General features: G+C 39.8%; 1 protein-coding gene across 8 annotated transcripts in view; it reads left to right on the top strand.

Annotated features, from left to right (window-relative positions):
• The window catches only part of PARD3 (par-3 family cell polarity regulator), a 735,311-nt gene that overhangs the window by 436,829 nt on the left and 281,104 nt on the right, over nucleotides 1-17,378 (top strand). For all 8 annotated transcript variants that reach the window (XM_074984984.1, XM_074984976.1, XM_074984978.1 and 5 more), the window contains 3 exons: nucleotides 3,751-3,876; nucleotides 5,964-6,346; nucleotides 15,937-16,076. In XM_074984984.1, coding sequence (XP_074841085.1) covers nucleotides 3,751-3,876; nucleotides 5,964-6,346; nucleotides 15,937-16,076 — 649 coding nt within the window. The remainder of the gene's footprint in view (nucleotides 1-3,750; nucleotides 3,877-5,963; nucleotides 6,347-15,936; nucleotides 16,077-17,378) is intronic.

Genomic DNA, 17,378 nt, shown 5'->3' with positions numbered 1-17,378 from the left:
AGTGAGTCGGGGTGTGCTGATTGAACTGTGGTAGCACTTTGGATACTGAGGGAGCACACAACTCTTACAGTCAATGTTGTGTGCAATCAGCATGCACCTCACTTTACACGCCCTTGTTTTCTGTGTGTGTCACTTTAATAATACCCGTGGGGAGTTGGGAGGGAGAGCCCTATGCAGATGGCAACCAGCAAAATCTGGCAATCCTACCATGGGCAACAGCAAATAAAATGTGTCAAGGGTCACTTATGGAAACCCAATGGGCTGCATGCAACCTATGGACCACAAGTTGACCACCATTGGTGTAGGGAGATAGGTTGATCACGGTGTGGGAGAGAGGGAAAAGAAAGACAGACAGGCAGACACGCGCTGCAGAGGATGTCTAAAGAAAGTGGGCATTTCCAAACCAGGAAATGATAGGCCTAAGGGAAAAGCTATGTGTGTAGCATCAGTTTTACTGTCATTAAGAAAAGTTATCACTGTCATGATTTTGTTCTAAGAAGACAGTAGCTTTAAAGAGTCTGGTCACTATATTAACCACTGTCATTACTCTTGGAAGGGAGAGGAATGCAGAGTCTAAACCAAAGTCAGATCTTCTAACACAACTTCTACATAAAATATAAAGTAATGCAACCAGTGCTAAGGAACTGCAGCCCAGGTTCCTAGCTTGAGAGCAGAGAACAACGTGATTTCTTCTGAAGCCATGTGATGAGTAGAGGCTCACAGCCAGGATGGGGAGTGCACTTAACAAGACCAGGAGATATCAGAGATGCAGGACACTGATGCATTTAAATGATGCTGGACATCTGTGGAATGTTCTGCATGGCTTCTTAGTAGAAGTGCACAAATTCAGTTTTAATGAATTGTTTGATGGTTTGCTGTGTTAATGTCACATGTTTTTTGCTGACAAATATACACTTTCTCCATTATCTGTGCTTGCCTGTTTGGTCCCCACCACCATAGCATCTTACCAGCTCTAGGGTATTTAAAAGCAGAAATTTCAGTAATGCTCTTTCTCTCTCTCTCCAGCTTCTAGGAGACCTAGGATGACTAGTTTGTAAGGGGTGGAGGACAGTTTTGTTTTTGAAGGGTGTGTGTGTCTTTGTGAGAGTATGAACAATTTATGCAGGGAAAGCTAAATTACAGGTACTACTTCTGTTTTTGTACCTATTCAGTAAGGTACTCCAGCATGAACGGAACTTTAAATATGAAAGGGATCTCATTAAATACTAATGGGCCTCCTCAGATGCTTCTAGGCACGTGTTTGACTTGAATGGTGCATATGTGGGGTTTTCAACCTAATTCACCATGAGCTCCATAGGCAGCTCTCTCTGTTTTAAGTGGGCCACATCTACACAGTTTATATACCACCTGTATGGCCCTGAGGATGTTACACGGGTTGCAGTTGTGTGCTGATTAGGTCATAAGTGGCCTGTGGGGAGCGGATGAGAACCACTGGTATATGTGGTCCTGACTCTTGACATGCTGAAGTTGAGGTGGTGATTTTTTTTTTTTTTTCAAAAAGTAAACATAATGGCTGTGTCTACACTAGCCCAAAACTTCGAAAGGGCCATGCAAATGGCCATTTCGAAGTTTACTAATGAAGAGTTGAAATACATATTCAGTGCCTCATTAGCATGCGGGCGGCCGCGGCACTTTGAAATTGACATGGCTTGCCACTGCGCAGCTTGTCCAGACGGGGCTCCTTTCGAAAGGACCCCGGCAACTTCGAAATCCCTTTATTCCAAACAGCAGGTAGGAATAAGGGGATTTCCAAGTTGCCGGGATCCTTTTGAAAAGGAGCCCCGTCTGGATGAGCCACACGGTGGCGAGCCACGTCAATTTCGAAGCGCTGCTGCCGCCCGCATGCTAATGAGGCGCTGAATATGAATTTCAGTGCTTCATTAGTAAACTTCAAAATGGCCATTTGCATGGCCATTTTGAAGTTTTGGGCTAATGTAGATGCAGCCCATGTGTGTAATATGCTGGGTTATCAGCCTGAACAATGACCCAGTTTGCTTATTTGTTGGCTTGTCAAAATTTAACAGCCCCTGACCTGAAGGGGCACTTTTAATAAGGAGAGGATAGTTTCCGGGTGGATGTTCATCAGGCTTGTTCTTACCCTTATGCAGAAAACACTGCTGCATAGGGCACCTGAAAATTTGGGGCACCACAGATCTTAATGTTCACTCATCCATCTCTTCCCATCCTGGTTCTGTGGCTGTGCTTCCTCCAGAGAGGAGGTAGTTAACTTAAAAAACCTGCCAGACCTATTAGCTGAATACTGAACCTATGAAAGTGCTATTCATGTGGCAGTGAAGTGAGTTAACGGGCATGTGCCAACCCCAGGTATGTCCTGTTTGGTTCTGAATTTACTATATTACTCTACAGGAACTTAGTTTAAAATTTGCTTTAAAAATTTCATGCTTATATTGCTGAAGATTATAAAATCACATCTCTGAAAAATCATTGTCTACCCCACTTCCCTCCTCTTCCGGCTGTTGTTGGGCATGGAGCACTGATTTCATAGTTCTGCATAGGGCTGTATAAATCCTAAGGACCTCCCTGATATTCATTTACCTCTTCGGAAATCCCAGTAAGGATGGCTTAGGCCCCTGTGCAATACAGACTAGACAGAGGTAACCAACTCTTTGCATCAGATGGTAATTATTTTTCTTCTCTAGCAACTAGACTAGGGTTGACCCAGGTACTTCAGGGTAAACTGTCCACTTAAAAATCAGACTTCTGTCTTCATTTCCCGCACCTTACTCTTTTCATAAGTAACAATTATAGATTCTTCTCACTTGAAAAAAATCATACAACTTTTTTATTTTCCATATTTTCAGTTGGGTTATGCATGGTATACTTTGCTCAAATGAGAGTTTTAAAATCTACGTATCCATTCCAGGCTTGTTTTTTATTGGGTATATCATTATTTTTAACCAAATAGTAGCAATAATGGCTGAGGATTTCTGCATTAACTGGAAGAGTTGAAGTGTGAATTAATTTTACTGTGCCCTCGTCTCCAGTTGCCTTACTAAGATGAGGCAGGCTATTGCTTTCATGTTGATTCCAGGAGCCAAAGGTGCAAAAGTCACAAGTACAGGCTTCACACATCAGCCTACTGTGATGTTAACTGAATTGTACTGGTTGCCTTTCTGGAATGTTAAATATAGACCGTACAGTAACTGCTTTCATATCCAGCATTCTGTTACCCAGAACTCTCAAGTAACTGGCATTTTTAACAATAAGTACATTTTAGTTACATTTTCCATAATTACTGTGTAGTGAAAGTAAATGCAAATGCAGTATAAGTTTACAGTGTACAGTACTACTGTTGTTGGTAAATCAAGTACTCTGTGTACATCTTTCTTTGTTTCTTAATATCTAATCTTGTTTTTCTTTAGTGTTATGCATTGCTAGGTGTACCTCTCTATTAGGTGGAATATCTGGCAACCTCCCAGTCAACCTGATGGATATGAAAGAGTTTACTGTATTGCATATCTTATTTCAAAAATGTAATGCCCTAATAGTCATAGTTTTATATAAGGTTGTGTCCTAATTCAAGTAGTGTTTGTAAGTGATTTGGAGCTTGGATAGCCTGCTTCAGAACAGCTGTTTCTTCAGCTGAGCAGTACTGCTTTAAACAGAGAATAGGCTTAGTGATTATTATGAAAGCATACTAAATCAGGGGGACATTATGTACTGCGGAAAAATTAAGATATATAATCATTTATAATCTTAATGTTCTAGAACCTTGGGATTATTAGTAAAACGACTGGAGAAAGGTGGAAAAGCTGAACAAGAAAACCTTTTTCATGAGAATGATTGTATTGTCAGAATTAATGATGGAGACCTTCGCAACAGGAGATTTGAACAGTAAGTGCATTTAACGTACAACTTACCACTTTTTGTTAACCTTTAACCACTGCATGTTCCAGTAATTTCAAGAAATAAAGTTATTTAAAAAGAAATTTTCTGACCATTTTTTTATAGAGGAAAGAAATAGTCAACAGTTTTAGAACATATTTCTTTTAATTAGTCAAGTTACAAAACTACAGGATAGTTACTGCTATTGGAATACATCGCACTTTTCAGTAAATAGATTACCCCTTCTTTCTGAGACATTACAGATCCATTTTTTCCCCATTACCTGATAATAAACTGTGCCTGGTTTTATCTTGAAAAATCAATCGTGGTTATTTTTTTTTTTATACATATACAGAACTTCATGCTACATATCTGAGGGTAGTATGGAGTACTGTCTGTGGAAGAATTTTAACATTTATTTTTGTGTGTGTGAAATCTGAAGACATGCCAAACAAAGCAGGTGAAGCTTCTCTGTAGAATTTTGTGAAGTTACAAATATTTACTTGATGGTAGGTCAGCATGTTAAATCAAGGAAATTATTTCAACTCACAACAGATTATATTTCATAGAAGAATATCTGACTGAAAATGTAGAGAAGAAAGTGAATATTCATATTGGGAGCTGGAAACGTATTACAAACATCCGACATTTATAAACATCCACATATACAAACAAAGGTCAACAACTGCTTCTCTCTACATCCTGGCTACGCAGCCATCACCTGCTCCTCCAGAGTCTTCTGGTTCATGCTCATGACACTGCTGGATGGGGATGAGGACTGCCAGAGCTGGTGGTGATCCTCTGGGAAAGAGTGTGGCTGGGGGCTGGCTGCAGGAATCAGGGCAGAACCTGCAGGCAGGGCATGGCAATCAGGGAATGCCCAGAAGTTCCCTTCAGAATCACCACCTACCCTTCATCCTTCTCTAATTAAACTTGCCTCTCCTCAAGCACCAGATTCAACAGATTTACAATATTTCAGCTACATTATGAGTTAAACAGGCCTTTGTGGGCTAGTCTGAGAACCTAACTACCCTCAGAGATTTATAACATTGTTTCTATGGGAAAATCATTCCAAGTTCCAAACATGTCACTAACAAATTAACTTTTGGAACACAACCCATTTGTAAGTTAGTGACTTCCTGTATATATTTTGACAAATTTGTCACCACAGTTTTGTGAGAAGTAAACTTCTTTTCAATATGTTATATATTGTCAACAGCAGGAATGATGTCTTCTAATGACAGTTGTGCATACGTGATTCTTCGTAATGCATTAGTTTCCATTAGTCCAAACCAGAATTGAAACACCATTGTGCAGAAGTATATTTAAAAAAAAAAATTCCTGTCCTGAACAACCTGCATTCTAAGGTCATGATCAGAAACCCATTGGGGTCAACAAACAGACAAGACTCTCATTGAACTCAATGAGGCTACTAATGTGCAGGAAGTTACTTACTAAGTTTTCTTGCGATTGAGGTGTAAGAAAACACACACACACATGAAGGGCACATCAGTATATTTATATTTCCATTTACATATTGACCATCTGTTGTCAGCTGAACAATTTATTACAGACATTTCAGAAAAAGAAGGTCGTGAAGATAGTTTGAAGAAGGGACTGGGTCGCAGTCTCTGAGGACTAGCCCAGGTACATATAAATGGGAAAGAGCCCCAGAGAGAAATGGTCCATTTTGTGTTGGAAGAAATTGAAATGAAAACTATATTTCATTTGTCACCCCTGTAGTTAGTTTATATAAAGATACTGCTAATTATTTAATAAGCCTAATCGAAAAATGATGCATTTTTAGAATTATGACTGAAGTTGCCACTGCAATGTGCAGCATGTACAGATCTTTAATACATATTTAACTTATATTTACTTTTTTAGTATTTTTCAGCCATACTGTGTCACCCTGTAGAAAGGAACCTTAACAAAAAGCAGCCATATTAGACTAATGAACAAATTCAGTTGTTTTTCATTTGTTTCATCTTTGTTTGTCAACTCATGTTGCTTAATTAACGTTCGTAATTGTGCTTGTAATGTCTTGTAGTCTGCCGGTCTTAATTTGTCAATTTTGTGTTCATTCTGAAACCTAGAGCACAGCATATGTTTCGTCAAGCCATGCGTACACCCCTCATTTGGTTCCATGTGGTTCCTGCAGCAAATAAAGAGCAGTATGAACAGTTATCTCAAAGCGAGAAGAACATGTACTACTCCAACCGGTTTAGCCCTGATTCGCAGTATATTGACAACAAGAGTATTAACAATGCTGGACTTCACACATTACAAAGAATGTCTAGAATGAGTAACCAGACAGATCAAACAGACTCTTACTCACATCTACCTCATAGTGTGAATTCATCAGAGAAACCACCATCTGGCCTGACTCCATCACCTCAGAAAGTTTTTACCTCCACTGCAAATAGTGGTTATAACACCAAAAAGATAGGGAAAAGACTTAATATACAACTGAGAAAAGGTAAGGAGCATGCTTCTGAAGTAGTTTATATTGTGTAATATGTGTGTCTTTCTCCCTTTTGTTCTTTCTCTGTACATGAAAGCCTAATGTAGGGTAAACAATCTGTTGTCTTTCGTTTAGGATCACTGTGTTACTCATGAATGATGAAGCCCAAATAATAGAGCCACTACTCCACAGCATCCCATAATAAATTCTGTATGTGCAGCATATGTTACAAAGTTATTTTAAAGCATTTCAAAGAGTTCCAAAATATCTTACTGGAACATCTTTTTGTACTTTCCAACCTATTAAGGCCAGCTGCCTTAATTACCGTAGTCCCATTGAAATAGGATCCGAATGGTGTAGGAGAAAATAACAATTTTTTAAAAAAACTCTAGAAACTACTATATTGTATATCTAAAATATTGATTACTTAAGTTTAATATCTCCACTCTGCCTTCATGGGAAATAAGTGTGGCACAGCCAGTTGAAAATCTGAGAATTTTGTCTTTCTAATGCTATAAAGCTCTTGTTTCTTATCTGAAGAGCTGTGATATGTTCAGTCTAGGTCATTTACTAATACATTAATAAATAAGATACCATCATATGAATGATGCTTTTCATGCTGAGTTGTAGGATACTCTAATTTGAGTTTGATGGTAATCCAGTTTTGGGGGGAAAGAAAATACTGCATTTGTGTGTGGTCTTGCATAAGTCTAGTATAGGTATATCTCTGTATATGCATTTGAATATAGCAAGACAAGATGGGTGAGCTAATATCTTGTATTAGACAAATATTGTAGGTAAGAGAGAGACAAACATTCAAGCTTATGCAGAGCTCTTCTTCATGTCTCTTTGGATCTTTGGGAATTTTCTCTCTTCCTCCTCCCTTGACATTTTTCTGTGTCACCAACACAAAGTTGGTCCTTCAAAATATATTCTCACCCCACTTGTCTCTCACATAACATGGAACTGAGAAGACTGAAACAAAACTCCATTTTTAGAGAGGTAATTTTATAGCATCTGTGCTACAGTCACCGTTGAAAGTCAGTATTGGCAAATAGTTACCACTCAGTCATTTCTGAGATACTACAGTTATTTCATTAGACTTAGAAGAAAGAAAATCTATCTAAGAAGCTGCTGTTTTTTACCTGTTGGCAAATGATGACTTTTTAATGACAATGTATGCCACAATCTTTAGGTTAAAATAAGTGAGTTCAAGGCAAGCCCACTCCATTCAGTCTGGAAAAGAAGACATTGGAAATTATATAGAAAACAGACTTCCACTGTGATGTAATATATAGTTCTGCTCACTCTGTTTTATTTTGCCTTTATATATGCATTATGCCTTTATTTGTTTATCATTAGATTTTTGTTAATTAAGATGCATGATGTATAAGGAGCTAAAGACAGAGTATATTGAAGGGTAGAATTTTGGTTATAGTTTCATAATTACCAGGATGACAATTTTCATTTTAAAATTATGCTTTATTTTCTGTGAACTTCACGTGAACTACCAGATTGTTTGTTTCTGGTTACTGAATTTTAAGCTGTACAAACTTGGATCACATAAGGCTGAATTGACAGTCTGCTTCTGTTGTTGATGCTCCTTTGGAACTACTTAAGGCCATCAGCTAAAGACAACTTGGTTGGAAAAATGTTGTTATTGGCTGAGTAAGGAATCCCTGTACTTACAGAAAATGCCCCCAGTCACTACACTGATTCTGCCAGTGTCCTCTTTAATGGAATGGATAAATAGAGAGGCTATGAAAATATCACTGGGATATAGTATGCAAACATCTAATTTTCTCAGCTGGGATGAAAATATATATCTTTCATGTAACTTGTGCAACGTCAACAGTAATTATGATTACCTGCATTTTGGCTGGGGGAAATAATTACAGTAGACCCCCAAGTTACATGAGGGTTGCATTCCTGGGCAGCCTGGGGAGCTGGGTGAGCAGACAACTGTGGCAGAGCGGATTCTCCCAGCTGGGGGTGGGAGCAGGGAGCTGGCAGAGGAGCGGTGCTCTGGACAGCTCCTGAGAACCTCAGGATTTCGACTCACGTTAAGGCAAGTTAAGCATGAGTCAAAATCACATATAACGGGTTTATTGTATTTTGTCACACAACAGTCTTGATGTTGAAGCTGCTGAAACTGTGGCATGCAGCTCACTTCCATTTGCCCTATTGTTCCATTCCATTATTCCTAGACATGTTGCTTAGTGGCACCAACCAAAGTTTCCTCTACTCTTTTCCATTCAGGTGCAGAATAAATATTTTTGTGTGTACCAAGGCATGTGCAAATATGCACCACCAGCAGAAACAAAAAAACCTAGCTTTGGGCAGTCTGCTAATCAGCTGAGTGTTGTCTGACTCTCTCTTGAGTGGCTGCTCAAGTGCACAAGTCACAAGGAGTACTGGCACTTGCTCTTTCTTATCTCGTGGTCCACCTCTCCCCTGCCATTCACAATCTCAGCATTTACAGTAGCTGCTTACATGTCATAAATAAGGAAAAGGTTCACTGTCTTTCTTCTTGTCTCTAATGTAGCATTTATTAGAATGATGGGGAAATTTAACATCATGTGATCAAAATTTTGAGGAGTAAAGGGACTTCAAAGTTGCCCCGGCACTTTGAAGTAGCAGCGGGTGAGGTGCAGCTAGACGCGAGCTGGTACTTCGAAGTTGCTGCGGGGGGGAATTTGCTTAATGAAGTGCTGCGTATGCAGCACAGCACTTCATTAGTAAATTCCCAACACCCTGCTTACCATCCTTCCTTCAAAGGAGGGTGGTAGTGTGGTCGTAGCCAATAAGCGCATCCAGGCTTAATCAGTTCAACTTGATTTGACAAAAAAAGATCTCTGAAGTTCAGACTTTAAAAACATGACTTAATTCACATCTTAGGTTTTCAGTTTTGTTTCTCACAGTTTGTTTTTATAAGAAGGATTTCTAAGATTGTTCTAGTTGTAATTCTTTTGTAAAAACATTAATTAAATTGTAAACAGAGATGCACAACAATTTAACATACTTTATGCATGCTAACCTAATATAGAATGCATGCATACTGAGAGGATTCCTCATTATTAATTTGTTAGTATCATCCGTAAATGGATGCTTCTTCCCATCTTGAGTTTCATTTGATTAGTCTGAGATTGCAAATGTGGAGCCACAAATGAAGCAAAGTGATTAAGCGTACCCCCAAATAATTTGTTATAAATATGAAGGAAGTGGGGACATTGATTGTCTTTGATTATTTCTAATGAAGATTGTTGTAGAAAGAGGTTTTATAAAAATCTAACAAACACATGTTCTTTGCTGCTAACAGACAGCTGTTATTTTCACCAATTAACTTTGTTAGCTTAAAAAATTCCTTGTGGGGTACATTAAAGCATACACATATGTAAGGCTTCTACCTGAAATTCGCTTCTGATTTAATCAGTGTAATTCTGGGTGGTGATGTAGGACGGGTGAAATGACTCTTCAACATAAAGAGAGAGACTTTTTTTAAAGCTGTGTTTTTACATATTATGTGAACTGTGTCAAGTAAAATGACACACTAGGACAGCCCTGTAGTAGTTGCCTCCATAATTACAATTTCTTAATATTTATTGCCATTTTGGCATTTTCAAATAATCTGATCTTCCAGAGGCATTAGATGTTTAATAAAGTCAGAAGAGAAGGTCAGTAATGTGTTTCAGTCAATGCAGAATGTTTGTTGGCTTTTCTAAATGAAAATTGATATCTATTTATCTTTCCTTAAAGGTTAGGCCCTGAACTTTTAGCCTGCAGATATAGGGGTTATTGCTGATATTCTAATACTATAGAGGCTTGCATTACAGTCTCTCACCATAGTAGATACAAGTTAAGACAGCATGAAGAATGACAGTTGGGTTGTAGCTTTTGTTTTACTGTGTGTCACATCTTACAATAAAGCTAAACAAGAAAGAAAATACAGAAAGTTCCTCCCAGGTGGCACGTGTAGAGAGTAAGGCCACTTTTATAACACCCAAATCAGGACAAACTTTGATGTCAGTTATACCAGCAGAGACCCACATTAACTCCTTTTGACAGAACTAATCTGGCTTTAAGCCAGTGAAACTGAGAAAAATCTGGCCCAACAGTTATAAATAATTTACTACCCCAAAAATGATCTCATAAGTCTCTTTCTTTATGTGTTCATTAGCTTATAACATTTAGCTCAGTCGTCCCTTAAGCATTCAGACTGCTTTTAGTCAAGCATCACATCATTCACAGTTCAAATACACTAGTCTGGAAACAACATGGAATATTTCAAGACGGCTGTAGTTTAGAATGGCTTCATATCACTGAAGGAAAATACTGTTCATTGAATGTATTAACTTTATTGCATCAGTACAATTAGGTGTTTTTTCTTTTGTTTAAATTTAGTGAATATAATACTGATATTACTTAATCAAAGTTAAACAGAAAACCCTGGCTGTCAGTGGATATAGACAAAGCAACAAACTCTTTAGTTTTAGTTTATCAAGCTGTTTATAAATCAGTCATGGAAAGAGAATTTTTCAGAAAGCCAAAAGAATCAGAATTTCCGTGATTTAATTATGACATTATAAGAAATATGGAAATTTTACTTAGATTACTCAACCCATCTATCTTATCTGATGGGTTGGCTCTAGTAATTTGTTTTTGATTTTTCTACTCTGAATTGCACACGCTTCCATTTTCTCTAGTTTGCAGCCACATCCTGAAGTCTGTTCTTCAGCAGTTAGCTTTGTGTGGTGACACCTGTCCTGTTTAGCTGTCTGTTGAAGATGTGAGGCTCCAAAAAGGCATAGTGGCTCATGTGCAGAGCTGTCTGAAGGACAGTAATATGTGCTTACTTGAGCAAAATTCCTCTGCCCACTAGATAAGGAATGAATAAAGATTTCAGTCTGTGACCCTGAATTCCTGGTACTCCATGGGTGGGGTCGCTCTAGCCCCACTGGAGCAGCCCTTGTCTGCAGTAGGTGAGTCATTCCAACCTGGCTGGGTTGGAGCGGCCTCCCTTGCATGCCTGCCTACCCTCTCCCCCTTTCAGCCACCACAGACGGGGGCGGTACTGGAGCAACCTCCACTTGCAGCGGCCCCATGAGGGTTGGAGTCCATGTTCCAGTCCATACCAATTAACCATAGCCTTTTAGGGTGAGGCTTACCGGTTAACAGGTTAATCATTAACATCGCTATTCCAGGCAATACTTTCCCCCAACAATGGCAAGCTTGTCCCTGATGATTGGTGGTTGAGGAGACTGCACTACCTCTCTTACCAGAAGAGCCTGGCACATAACACTGAGTACACTGCTCATCACCAAGGAGCTAATCCTAGGAAAAATGGAAGGCTAATCTTTATTTCGTAGGGAGGCAACAGAAACTTTGTGGCACACACACAGGTTTCTGCTATTCCTGTACCCACTTTCATAGTAAGGCTGATCTGTGTTAAGGAAAGAATTTGCGTTACAGTCTGTATTCAAATCTAAAGTATAATGGATGTAATGAGTTATTTTTTCCATTGAATTTTACCAGCTCCCCACCTCCCGCTAAACAAACCCCCAAACAAATGAAACTTTGAAGCTGCTGTTTTCTGTTTCAGTTGAGATTGCTGCTTGGAGCAATTATCCTTGACTAAAGTACTTGTCCAATTAATGGCCCTTTTTGAATTTATCATTGATCTTGCTGCTTGTCATCCCTTGGGTAACTCTACTCTGGAACGCTTATTCAGCATTGCACATGAGTTGGAAAGGAAGCTCCAACTTGTCAAGAAAGCTGCTGATGTTATCAAGAGAAGCTTGAGAATTTGAATTGCACAAATCAGTAGGGTAATCTCTAAATGCCTCATTAATTTCAGTATCATTAAGTTTAATTTGATCATATTTGGAGACAGCAGCTATAGAGAGGAGCGGGGATTCTGCACTCATTTAGTAACTTAGCCACTTCCTGGTTTTGACTTTGGAATCCTATAAAAGATTGGTAAGAAGTTTGCAAGGCCTAGCTTAAAAGGAAGATTATCAAGTTCTATGGGTCAGTCCAAGTTGTCCTTGGTGTAACCCATTAATAATGAAGTTGAGGGTGAGTGGGTGTTAGATTCAGGTTGTTTTGTGCTCATGATGAGGAGGCTGGCAGGCCAGTAAAGCATGGTGTGTATTTATGAAGGGTGCGGGGGAGGAATCTCCTGCTAAAGCTTCCTTCTCAAACTTAGTCTGTATTTTCTTTGCGTGTCACGTTTCCCTTCTCCTTTTAAAATTTTGAATGTGTATTTTCTTTGGACCTTTCAGAGGTACTGCTGAAGTTGGCTATATGTTCACACAGTTTCTTCATAAATAATACTGTGATGATACATTTTATTCCCTACAAACTAAATATGTTCAGTATCTTAAAGCAGCAGGAGGGATATTGATTCTCCTACGTTGTCTGAGAAATGCACGTTTCTGCTGAGACATATGTAGCATGGGTAACTAGACCAATTATATGGGCACAGAAGAAACAATGGGCATCAAATCCAGCCAGCCACAAGTTAGTGCCCCAAGCTGAATGTATACTTGTAATATCCAAAGTTTGTTAAACCAGCAAGCTACCTGTGGAATACACAGGTTCTGATTAAACAACATTAAATACCCAATACACAACGATGGTGAAAAATACAAAAAAAAATCTGACTAGATGGGACAGAGTAAATGTTCACCAAATTATCAGTTGCACATATAAATAGCCTACCAAAAGCAAGAACCACTCTGGCAAAATGTCAGCATGTATCTTGCTGTCCCTAAGGAAAAATACTATTTTATACACTAGAACTGTGTCTAGACTACAGAGTTCTGTCAACAGAAATCACTGTTGACAGATATTTCCCAAAAGAACTGCTGTGTACAGAACACATCAACACCTAATACGGGCTACCCCTTCAACACTCTCTATCAACAAGAGTGTCCAGACTGCCCCACCCTCTGTCAACAGAATAGTCAACTGGAAGCTCTGCAGATGGCAACCCTGTGAACTTGAAGCCCTCTCGGTCCACAGAGCACCCTGCAGATCGTCTGCACTACTTTTTTGTCGATGGAGGCGCTATGCCTTCTACGGTCAAGCCAGAACTATGCATGCTGTCGACAGAACACATTTGTACTGTGGATGTGCTCTAGTTTTGTCACCCAGAAGCCCTCCTCTGTCAACAGAACTCTGCAGTGTAGACTCAGCTTAGGATGCTAGTAAAAATGTCATCTTCACACTAAAATATATCCCAAATTCATGAGATTTTCCTCTTTTTTAAAAACTGTGTTTATTATGCCATTTGGAAATCCAGAATACATTGATGACAATTTACAAAATTCCAGCTTCCAATCCAGGAAGAATTAGTTGAATTTAAAAACCCCAAGGTTTAGGCTGAACACTTACAAACACAAAATTAAAGCAAGTTGACGAAGCAATCCAGCCATTGATAGAATCAACAAAGAGTGCAGAGTTTTCATAGTAGACAAGTAGAAATAGGCATTTGGTATGATGCATCTGGGAAAAAAATTTCATCACAAGACAGAACAAAAAAACCCTAAAATGAAATTTAACCGGAATGTCTAGGTTTGTAAAAGCATTAAAAATAGAATTTTGGGAGGCAAGAGGGAAGGGCAGAGGGACATCCAATAACCATCTTGATTATAAGGGGAACATTTAGCCTTTATAAAGCAGCATAGCAAAATTTATCCTGAGAATTTATCTGTTTAGGTATTAAAAACCTAAAAAATCAACTCTTAATGGGTAGAGTAAGAGTGTACTTAATTTATTTTAAAAAATCATGAACTTTATAGAAGTGAACATGTAGAATTTTGTGAGGTTTTAACAAAAGTTCTGGTGAGTACACTTGCCATATGAAAAAGTGAGGTTCAGTTTATTTTTTCCACTGGATTTAAACTCTAACACAAGGGTGTGTGAACTGTGGATCCACAATGACATAATGATGAAGCAAAGGGAAATGAGATTAACAATAAAGAAATGTTTCCTGGGCATGTACTCATAACATTAACAATATTTTAGACATTTCAGTTTCTTGAAAACAATATCAAAACATTTCCAAAAAATGTGTTTAAAATAGAATGTCCAAAAACAGATTGCGGACATCAAAGTTTTTTCTTCATGTTCTGCAAGAGATGTAAGCTTTAAAGAATTGTCATTTTTCCATCTCCTGCTTTAAACTCTTTTTACAAAGAGCATCCTCATTTAATAGTCCAAAAACTTTTCTCATATTATTGGGGTGCGTAGTCAACATGGGATTTTGGGATGGTGTTGTGGAAGAAGTGTCTTCATGGCTTGCAAAAGTTTTTTTTTTGTTGTTAGTTTTGTTTTTTTTTTTTAAATAAGACGGGTTTTTAATAACCTTGTTTGAAGTACTTGAGAAGGACGTGTTTTTCTGAAAACGCTGGGCCAAAGAGGAGCAGACTTTATAAGTCTTTGCTAAAGATGGCCTATTTCTCCTGCAGATGTGTGCTCAATAAGTGGTTGCGTACATTCTGTAGTAGATGAAAAATTCTGAATGGCTTTCAGTGCTTACCTCAACATTCCAATATTAGGTTATCGAATGTGGAGAACACAACCCACTGATACATGTGGGACAGTTGAAATAAAAAAGGGAAAGTAAATTTTTTTCACATCTGAGTGGAAAGGGGCCTTCTAGCTGCCATGGCTACTTGTGAACCCAAGAGGTGAGTGCAAAAACATTCCTGGGCTGTACACTGCCTTGACCACTTGTGGGTATACTTCCTTAGTAATGGGGAGACATCACCACTGGCACCATCTTGTTTTCCTTACATCTCCCAGGATCACTGCCAACTTTTGTAAACTGAGCTTTAGCTAGTTTTAGCCAGACAGAGAAATCATAATAATCTGTGTCCAGTGTGAGAGAAGACAAACCTGAGTACAGTCTCGACAGCACTGAGGGCCAGACAGTCCCAGAGGCATCATATATATGTTGAACACAAGGTAATGTAGCATAGAACCCTGGAGCAGACTGCATCAGAAAGTCTTCAGGGCAGATGGGCAACTGATAATACGTTCTGAGGCCTTGCTGAGTGGAAAGAATGGAACCACTGAACTGTGATTCAATCCATCACTACCAGAGTCTGTAGATGAGTTGACAAAACCTCCTGGTCAACAGTATCAGACAGCTGAGATTGCTAGAAGAGTCATCATTGAAAGAAAGTAGGTTATTGACCAATAAAATCAGTGAACTCTTTGTACTAAATCAAGGATGAAATCAGACTGACAAAGGGAGAAGGATGTCAAGGGACACCATTTCTGCTTTGAGGAAGGATGGAGATAGGGCAATGAACGGGAGATTCCTAGTACAGAGGTTTTGAGAGAAAGGGCCCAACAGTCATTTGTGCAAATGATTGGACCTTACGTTTCAAGTTGGTTGTTATTTCCAGGAATTAACTTTTCACGTATTTCTATGGAACATTTTTAGGTAGTATTTTTATAAGGCTTCTATATGTAAGTACCACAAACAGAAAATATTGGCAACAGGTCAATTTGTTTGCTAGGTAGAATCAGTAAGTAATAATTAGATGAATGTCCATGTCTCAGACAAAGAATAATACTTTATATTGTTTGTGCAGGCACAGAAGGTTTAGGATTTAGCATCACTTCGAGAGATGTACCAATTGGAGGCTCAGCTCCAATTTATGTGAAGAACATCCTTCCAAGAGGTGCAGCTATTCAAGATGGGAGACTAAAGGCTGGAGACCGTCTTATCGAGGTGATGAAACATTGTATAGTATTCCTCTAGTTCAAAAGGTGTTCTCTGTATTTTGGCATGAATGTGTGGGTTAGTTTATTTCCACTGTAACTTAAAACGTATTTCCGGAAATTACTCATTCTATTTGTTGCATTCTCAGTGTAAGGAATTTGGGGCTATATATTTGCAACAAGATGCACAATTTAAAAGGAGGGGTGGCAGCCGGGTTAAGAATAATGATTTTACAATACTAATTTAGTGACATAAAATCATAGAATCATATGGCTGATGGGTCTTGAGAGGTCATCTTGTTCAGTTTTCTGCATTCATAGCAGGGTCAGGTATTTTCTAGATAATCCCTGGAAGGTCTAACTTGCTCTGAAAAATCTGCAGTGATGATGATTCTTCTTCGAGTGTCCCCGTGGGTGCTCCACATTAGGTGTCGGGCTCGCCCGGCGCCGCAGATCGGATCTTCCAAGCAGTTTCTGCCGGACTGCGCATGCGCCGGTGCGCGCCGCTCCCCCGCGCGCTCCCGGCCATGTGCGCGATCCGGTCCCCGCCAGTTCCTCTTAACCGCCGTCGGCTGCAGACGGAATCCAACTAGGCTAAGGCCAAGTAGTGTATTCAATGGCTTTATCTGTTTTTTCTTAAAGTTTTTTCAGGCACTTAGGCTACTATAAGCTAGCCGTTTGTTATTTTGTAAAAAAAAAAAAAAAAAAAAAAAAAAAACAACAACGAACAAGCTAGGAGAGGGACAGCTCAGCCAGTCCCAGTAACAAGCGCCGGAGGCCAGGAGCTAGGGCTATCAGCCCTCCGGCTAAGGCAGACCATCGGACGGGGAAAACGGCACAAAGAAGGTGCTAAGTACCCACTTAAAAACACAAAGACTCACCAACAATGTCCTCTTCAGGCTTTAAAAAAAAAAAAAAAAAAAAATGCTGCTTCTTGACAAGGCCCTCCAGCCAGAAGTGCCGGAGCGGCCGCAGCAGGAGGGACCCTCCGGGGCCCTTAAAAGGAAAGCTGCCTCCCTCACCCCATCAGCGCAGAAACGGAGGAAAGTATCTCCAGCCCGATCCCTGCCGGCAGCAACAGCGAGCGGGACGGGAGGAGCAAGCAGCCCCCAGCCGCAGCAACAGCTGATCGGCGGCGGCACGGAGAGCCACGTGGAAGCGGCTCAGCCTCCAATACTCAGCCAGCCGCCCCGCACCGCAGGCAGGGCGGCGGCTAAGCAAACGCCGGTACTGGCGGCACCGCAGGCAGCGGCACCGACCCCCGGGGAACCGGCGGTGCAGAGCGCGCAGGCACGCAGCCTGCCGGCACCGG

Source organism: Carettochelys insculpta, chromosome 2 (genome assembly GCF_033958435.1).
Source record: "Carettochelys insculpta isolate YL-2023 chromosome 2, ASM3395843v1, whole genome shotgun sequence".
Classification (NCBI taxonomy): domain Eukaryota; kingdom Metazoa; phylum Chordata; order Testudines; family Carettochelyidae; genus Carettochelys; species Carettochelys insculpta.
The sequence above is the reverse complement of the archived record's forward strand: the minus strand, read 5'-3'. Positions and strand labels throughout refer to the sequence as shown.